The 8,767-nt window shown below is 37.2% G+C and overlaps 1 protein-coding gene across 1 annotated transcript; it reads right to left on the bottom strand.

Annotated features, from left to right (window-relative positions):
- LOC121734789 (H2.0-like homeobox protein) lies at window positions 1-5,876 on the bottom strand. The gene is made up of 3 exons (XM_042125404.1): window positions 5,635-5,876; window positions 2,717-2,928; window positions 1-186 (listed from the first exon to the last, which is right to left on the bottom strand). Exons 1-3 carry the CDS (start codon window positions 5,858-5,860, stop codon window positions 37-39), a joined length of 588 nt encoding a protein of 195 aa, XP_041981338.1. The 5' UTR covers window positions 5,861-5,876; the 3' UTR covers window positions 1-36.
- Window positions 5,877-8,767: the final 2,891 nt, after the last annotated feature.

The raw sequence follows: 8,767 nt of genomic DNA, 5'->3' as shown, positions 1-8,767 counted from the left end.
AGTCGAGTCAATTTCTCTGCTCTCAATATCTCTGGTTCAGTCGCTCAGTGTATCCACATCGATATCTTCGTTGTCCTCATTGGCGGTGGAGTCAGGGTCTCGCACAGAGCCCACAGAACTGAGGCCAGATCTGCCCTCTTTAGTGTGCCGCCATTTCATACGTCGGTTTTGAAACCATACTTTCACCTGAAAAAAGAATTTTGGTTAAATCAAGTCCTACCTACCTTATACAGGGGGTGTAACAAAACTAAGTGATAATATTACTTTTGTGACGTTGCGAGCTGTGGCGCGGCGCTTGCCCATACAAAAGTAAAAAAAATTGGTCTTCCATCACTTTCAAAGTTAACTCTCACTACGGAACACTTTAAACACATCCTAATGTATATTATCTCTTGGTTTTGCTTCAGTTACACCTGTATAACTTAATTACGTGTGAAGTTAGCTATAAGGTGTTATATAGTTGCTATGGGACTACCAGAATCTGATGGCAAAAAGTGAGAAAAGAAATTGACTTTGACACTAGCAATACCGGGGTAATTGGAATAAAACATTTTGATCGTTTTTTTCCTTACCTAGAGCGGCTGATTCTGTGTGTGAAACAAGCAAATTTATCCAATGATCAAAAATATTTTTTGAAAATCAGCCATCAAAATTTGCCATCAGATCCTGGTAAACTTATTATACATGTGTAATATTTAACTTAACTAGATACAACTTTATTCATATAAGAAAAGTTTCTATAGAAACCGCGATTGACATTAATGAAGTGTCAGATGTTCCTAGTCTAAGGGCGATATGGTATTTTGCATACTTGATGACCGATGTGAACTGAATATGAAGCAATGACCGCTACCGCCTCGTTTCGCCAAGTACAGTTTAGTCACTACATTAAAAAAATATATTCGCTGCCATGGGGTAGCTAGAAATTTCCTTTTATTATTTGGCAAGATTTTGAGATTTATCTATTTGTCCCAGATTTGGGGGGGTCATGTCCCCCGTGACCTCTCCCCCCCCCCCCACGTCTAGCTTTTATATTGAATATTTTAGTCGCTCAAAACGTTCAACACTACAGCTGATTCAAAAGCCGCCGTCTAATTGAAGTAGTTCAGCGCGCACCGCTGCGGCGCTAGGTGCGTTTTATTTACAATATGGCGTCAACTAGCAGGTGTTTGTTGGTGTTTGTTTTTCGGAAATAAAGTAGTTAATAAAAGTTACAAGTGTTATTAAAGAGACAAAAATTGTGGAGGCACATACGAGTGAATCAAAATTTCAACAAATATTCGAGGAGAAATTACGGGATTATGAAATGGATGGACGCAGCCCCCCCGAAATGGGGGTTCAGGGGGCACAGACTCCCATCAAAACAAAAACAAACACAATCCAGAAAGTCCAAAAGTTGCTTAGGTTAGGTTAGAACTTAGACCACAACACAGAGGGAGCCGAGCGAGCGCAGCGAGCGTGCTGCGGCAGCAGCCGGCGACCGTCGCCAAATAAAAGGGGGGCTCGGGGGGCGCAGCCCCCCGCCAAAACAAAAATAAACAATCCAGAAAGTCCATAAGTAGGTTAGGTTAGAACTGTGACTGTGCTGCGCCTGCGGCAGCAGCCGGCGACCGTCACAAAACACGCCTCAGAATTTTTTATTTTTACTTATTGCATTAAACTTAATCCGAGAATAATCTTTCAATAAAATACAAAAAGATTTCCTATTCTCCCAAATTACTTACATATTAAGCTAATGGTCGCCCTAGTTAATTTGCCATTAAACCAGTTGACTAAGCGTCGTCTAGCTGTTGAACGTTGTAGTCAACAAGTCGGCTAAACGACGTATAGCCGCGTGATTGAATGGCGTTGTTCAGTCAAAGGGCTAGCTGTTTGATTGAACGGCTATTTAAACCAGTCGGCTGCGACATAGACACGACGTTCTAAAAGTGTTAACTTTGTTAACCCACTTAGAAATAAATATTTTTCATTTCATTTGTTGAAAAGCCCAGAAATATTCATAATTTTGAAAAATACTTATAACTACCGAGTTAAAATAAGTAAATCGTGTTTTCCGTTGAGCAAATATCAGATAAATACACAATGATTAAAATTAATAAATCTCAATTTCATTAAAGTCAATAGAAAACACAGCAAAATTTGGCAGCCCGCTCTTAATTTAATGTGGCTCTGGATATGTAACCAAACTGAGGCTCATTAGGCCACTTAAGGCCCAGTAGTCCCTAAAATTAGCAGGTTGATGTCTGTCAGTACGAATATCGACGTAAAGGACATTAAAATAACATTCATATCAGCGCGCCTTGTACAGTGCTACGGTTACGCGCTCGCCGCGTGCCTTGATAATAGGAAATAGGAGAAAAAACCTTTTGTTTTTAGTATTACACAAATCAAATATATCAAATCGTTTAGGTTAGGTTACGACAAATGTACTACAATATTTTTTGTTTTTTCTTCCGGTTTTTTCTAGAAAGTGTGTAATTTAGCCATAAAATGATATAATTATGAAAAACAGCGTTATAACAGTCATCTTTGAGATTTTTTACTATCGAGCAGATATGTGATATACCTTTGCGTATAAGAAATTTTCTCAATTTTAAAACGGTACTTTTTTATACTTAAATAATGTCATTTCCTTTACAAAAAACATTCTTTGAAAAACCCATTTTACGTAGTTGCAACAACCACAGCGCCTTAAGCATCAAACACAAACTATCACCTGTGCATCCGTCAGCCCCAGCGTAGCCGCCAGCTGCCGCCTGTCAGGTTTAGTGATATACTTCTGTATCTGGAACCTCCTCTCCAGGCCCTTCCGTTGCAGGTTGCTGAAGACCGCGCGCGACCACGAGCGCTTCCGTTTCCCGGTGGAAGTGACGTCACAGCGCGCGGAACTCTGGTGCGGGGGGGAAGGAAGCGGTAGGCGGTACATGGCTGGAATAAAAAAAAAAACTTTTTTATGCATAACAAATGACGAACAAATTAAGTAACTAAATTGTGCAAATTGACAGCGGGTACCGTTTTGTGTGGTTATGTTGGAACAACAACTATACATATAACAACCAACAATGGAAAATTATGAAATTCTTAAAATAGTTTTAATTATTTGTAGTAAAAAAAAATATAGGACGGTATAAAATGTTTCATGGTCCTGAGATTTTTGTAAAATTTCGTATTGCGAGTTGCGACTTGCGACTGGCAAGTTGCAATGGAACGGGAAGATATTAGGGCAGCGTGCAGATAAGAGGGAGTTAGGAAATACCTATCTCCGGAACATGAGAGAGCCAAACTATTATGTTACAGTTAGAACAGTTTTATTGAAGAGTCACTTACGGGCCCGGGGCCTGGCAGAAAACCGTGTTATAACGTTTTCCTTGGGGGTGAGCCAAGATATTTTCTTTATCGCTTTATAGAATCGCCGATCAAAATGTATGGAATTGACATAAGACGAGTCCGACGTCAACGTCATATTAACGAACGCCTATGTCAATTCCATACATTTTGATCGGCGATTCTATAACGAAGAGATAACGAAAAAGTCTTGGCTAAATGGCGTGTCATAATAATAATATTTAGATATCGGGTGTGTTCTGCAGTGAGCTCGCAAGCCTATGGAAGATTTAGGCCTATCTACGCAGATCTGCGTAAATAAATTAACTCTGACTTGCCTAAATATGTGAATTTTATCTTACCTATATATTTTGTAATTGTTTGAGTTTAATTTAGTTGGTCAGCAACGCGACGGTTATCTAGTGAATAGCCCGCTATACTATGAATTATAAAAAACTATATTATTCGTAGCCGCTATATAATATTATACCGTAATGAATTTAAACGACTTCCAAAAAGGAGAAGGCTCTTCAGTTTTTTTTAATAGAAAACCGTTTCAAGATTATTATTTTTAACAAAAAATTAAAACCGACTTCCAAGGTAAAAACAATAATAATATGAACTAATAAGTATTAAATAACTCTTACTCTATAATAGTGCCTTTTTCAGAATTCGTCTAAATCCCATCATCAGATCACCACTTTTGTGAACATGGTACCAAATTCGAGTAAAACCCTATACAACACAAAAAGAATTTTGAAAATCGGATCACAAACGGCTGAGTTATCGTTGAACATACAAAAAAAAAAAGATACATACAGCCGAACGTATAACCTCCTCCTTTTTGGAAGTCGGTAAAAAGCTAAAATAATTGTCTCTCCTAAAAATATATCTTGGTCCTTCGACTACATTTTTGGGATTCATTATTTTTTCGAATTATGGAATTATGGAAGTGGTGGACAAGGACGCGGCTATAGACAAAAAACCGGCCAAGTGCGTGTCGGGCCTCGCGCAATATAGAGTTCCGTAGTAACGCTAGTTTATTTATTTATTTTTGTATGGTCAATGAATGTACGTTACGTTACGGTACGTTATAACGTGTTTTACACTACTAACAACATCATTTCAGTTACTTTCGAATGAATTTGAACAAAAAGTTCCTTTATACTTCGCCGAATACATTTTTTTAGTTGATCGACTATTACTCAATAACTTATGAAGTCTTCTTAGCCGTGATAGTTTTCCTTTTAAATTCAGCTCATATTTCCTACTCCCGTGAATTTTTTCACATTTCCAGAAGCAACTGTTTAGCTGAACACTGAACTCTAACGATTTTTTCCACTTTAAAACTTAATATTTCACAAACGGATCCCTAAATCGGAAAATGATCTATAAATACTCATAATATCTTTAAAAACCTATCCAAAAAATATTTAAAAAAACAAATCCACACGATGGGGTGAACGAGAAAAAAGAATTCATCCCCGCTTGATGTGTAGGGGAATGTTGTAATGTTTCTTTAATCTTTCTATAAGGGTTCCTTGTTGACTACGGAACCCTAAAAATTACCTCTTAAAAATTTACATTTTCGACGACCGACACAAAGAGAATAATAATTGTGTCTCCTAAAAATATATCTTGGTCCTTCGACTCTTCATTTTTGGGATTCATTATTTTTTCGAATTAAGGGATAAATGAGGTGGTGGACAAGGCGGCTATAAATAAAAAACGACCTCTTAAAAAAAATTCATTTTCGACGACCGACACAAATAAGAGCATAAGTTCTTTTTTTTTATTATTTTCTTTATTTATTTAGTCTCCGTTCAGTAACAACAAATACAGTACATATACAAATGTACCTAGGTATATGTACTAAAAACTTAAAACATTTTCAACTATCTAGCTAAAAAGGTTAAATAATGTGTTTATACACCTAGGGACCTACTTTATTTAGTTATTGAAGTAAGTATTTAATTTCTATTTCTTGATAAAAAAAAAACTTTAGTAGGCATAAAAGGTCTCGACATACATACAATTTTACATTTTATTAGGTGTAAAACCTAAAAATAGTAGATTTTCATATAAAATTATCGATTCAAAGCTCTACAAAAGCCGGACTCCTCTTAATTTTGGCCGGACAAGCAGGACACAGTCAGGCTTTTTGATAAGCCTGACTGTGTCCTGCTTTATCCGGACGCCTGGCAACCCTAGATGCGTAAATCATTTCCCCATGTTAAAAAAAGGCATAAAAGGTAATTCTTTAATCTGTAAAAATTAGTTTCTAGCTCACTCACTCAAGTTTGTACCTACCGGATGTAGGTCTTAAGGCGGGGTGCAAATGCGCGTACGGCATTGGCAGCTGCAGCTGAAGCAGGGGCGGTTCCTCCCTACAGCATCTATACAACGCCGCCACGCAGCCAGCGCATGGTGGCTCACTCCTCGGTTCCGCAGCAGGAGGAGGATCATTAGTACCTAATATACTGTCCACACTGAACTTAATCTTCGATGTATTCACATCACTGTTGACCGACGTCATCACAACACGACCGTTCTGCTCGGGAGCAGCTGAAAAACTGAGCTTAGCGCCTCCGCGGCTGCGCAGGCGCCGAAGGGCGGTTCCGAATTTAACGACGCGTTCCGATTGGTCGATTCGCGGAGGGCGTGTACCATGGAGTGCTTTCGAATGCCAAAGTGAGTGATATTACAAATACTCCATTTGTTTATATCACTCCAACCTTAGTCCTTAACTTACAATAAACTGCACCTTAATGTATTTTATATTGGTTTTGTTTAATTTATTTCATGTCTTACGTCACTGTGGCAACGATACCATTTTTGATTATTATTAGCAATTAGGTACACAGGTTTACATAAAGGTCCATATTACATACCTACTCGAAGTATTTTTATGGAGGACATTTTTGTAGCTGATCATGTCAAATTTACATTTTAATTCGTCTGCATTACATTAAAAGTATTATATTTCATTTGATAGCCGTTATAAAACGATATTAACACAAGTATCATGTTTTCATCGCTAGATATAGATGAATTATTAAACGACTGGTTTTTAGTTTGAGTACGTTTTTATTGTATCGTGTGATTATTATTAAAAGTACTTAACCGATTCAATGCGGCGCACCTTTTTGAAGACTTTCAGTCGTGGTGGCATACAATTTTCTCGTGACACGTGAGCCGTGTCATACGCCATAGAAGTAGATGACACGGCTACCGTGTCATCCGCCACGTTCAAAAAGATTTATTGTTTTTCTTGGTTTTTGCATGTTTATTAACTTATTAACAAAAATTAATTATTATTATTATTATTATTTACTTCTTTATTAATTTATTTAATTGAACCCAAACCATTGATGTTAACGAAAGGCTAGTAGTAGTTTTACTAAGTTTTAACCTGAAAATGGCAGGTAAGCAATTTTTTATTCAGGAGTTGCAAACCTTTTGTGGTTTTCAAAGTTGGTCAAAGTCTGGGTTTCCAATGTAAACAAGACCACTTTTAACCGCAGGGAAACGTTTTATTCCTATGGATAAGGAAGTTTGCGGAAACGGCTAGTTAGAAATATTTTCGAAAGAAACAACTTAGGTTAAAACAAAAATCGTTAGTGGATTAGTAATACTTTGATGTCAACGCAAGTATTTTTCTACATTATTGTTTTAAAAAAAATGCGATAACTTGAAAGTCTAAAATAATATAGAATAATATGGGCTCCCAATATTACTTCTTTATTTTCTTAAAAGTTTACTACTGAAAAGCCCAGCCGCACATTATCCGAATTTTTAATCTTCTGATCAAAATACATTTCTAAATACATTTTGACACGTCAGAATTCTGATAGCATGCGGGGTCCACAACAAAATGTATGAACAGAGTGCGTTCCGGCGGGGGTCCGGCGGGCGTACGGCCGGGCGTACGGCCGTACGCCCGCCGGACTAAAAAATCCCCTACTTTTTTCAATTCCCAGAATATTCAGAAACGAAGCGTATAGGCTTGTTTTACGTGGAAAATTAAGACGGTTTTGTTCACAGTAGAACCTTCTAAAGTGTAATTTGAGGGAGATACAATCGCTTTCTAAATGACACGGCTCACGTGTCATACGCCACACGTTAAAAACCCATAAGATGCAGCTGCCGTGTAATCCGAAATGAATGCACCTTTTAAAAAAGGTTGACGGCCCCTTCTTTTTTTGAATTGAAAGAATATTCAGAGGCGAAGCTTATAACTTATAGACTCTTACTTTGTTATCTCAATAAAGTACTACTACATACTTACGGCCGCAGACAGAGACATTTAATTTAATAATGATTTAACTCTAATTTAATTAAGACTTTGACAGGGGCTTATGTCAATATCTTCATTTTTCTTTTCTGAGTGCGGCAGAACTTACTACCATCATTACAAGTATTGTTTGTAATTAACACAAACAAATGCGAGCGCTATAATGATTCTATATCTGGTGGCGCGGATGTACCGCAGGTGCGTTCTGACAGACAAAATAAACTTGCCCTAATCGATTCTAAGCTTTATATTGTTAACAAATGTATCCGATCGATATTAAAATAATGCTCGCCTAAGATGTATCGTGTTTATTTTTGCAGTGCCTTTTAAAGTTCTTTGATTTGAATAGCTCTACTAGGGCCTCACACGAGACGAGACGAGAGTAACAAAAATCTCGTCTCGGTCTCGTCAATCCTCAAAAAATTGATTCTCGTTCAAGTCTCGGTCTCGTCTCTTTACGAGTTGTCTCGTCTCGTCTCGCTTAGTTGTAAATAATGATTTATTTATATAAGTAATATAATAAAGAGAATAAGGAATATTTTATGACTAGCGTATTTATATGATAAAATGCAGCTTGGATGGTTACCAGATTTTATATTTTGTAAAATATATTGTTTTCTAAGTAGACCTTTTCTGATTTTTTGAATAAAAACTTCATTAAAAATAAATACGAGACCCAAAACGAGACTCTCGGGTTGCCCTGTATGTGGTCTCGGTATTGCCGATAATATTTTCCAAAACGTCTCGTCTCGTAAAAGTGAGACGAGACGAGAAAAATCTCGCTCTCGCGTGAAGCCTTAAGAGGATACACCAGGGGCTAGAGAAATGAAAAAAAAGTACGTGTAATATCTATAGCTGTCTCTCTTACCTCAAGCCTATACCGCAGAACGCGATAGAGACAACTGCAGAAAATCCAGAAAATCAACGATTCGTTGTCCCCTGATTCCTTCTCCAAAACTTAACCGATTTAAGTACTTTTTTCATTAAAGATTAAAAAAAGGCTTGAGCTGTGTTCCTATGTTTTGCTTTTTTTTGTATAATCTAGCCAAATCTGTTTTCTAGACGTTTGAACACAGCGGAAAATCTGGCCATTTTTTTGGGTTTTTGAACGTTCATATCTTATTTAATAATTAAATTATGAAAAAAAAG

The sequence above is a fragment of the Aricia agestis genome, chromosome 16 (genome assembly GCF_905147365.1).
Source record: "Aricia agestis chromosome 16, ilAriAges1.1, whole genome shotgun sequence".
In the NCBI taxonomy this organism is placed as follows: domain Eukaryota; kingdom Metazoa; phylum Arthropoda; class Insecta; order Lepidoptera; family Lycaenidae; genus Aricia; species Aricia agestis.
Note: the sequence above shows the minus strand (reverse complement) of the source record. Positions and strands in the feature narration are given on the sequence as shown.

Coding starts and splice junctions, on each gene's coding strand:
- LOC121734789 (XM_042125404.1), bottom strand. CDS start 5,860: ATGACGTCGGTCAACAGTGATGTGAATACATCGAAGATTAAGTTCAGT. Junction 2,929..5,634: donor CGCCTTAAGACCTACATCCG/GTAGGTACAAAC, acceptor TTTTTATTCCAG/CCATGTACCGCCTACCGCTT. Junction 187..2,716: donor TGGGGCTGACGGATGCACAG/GTGATAGTTTGT, acceptor TTCTTTTTTCAG/GTGAAAGTATGGTTTCAAAA.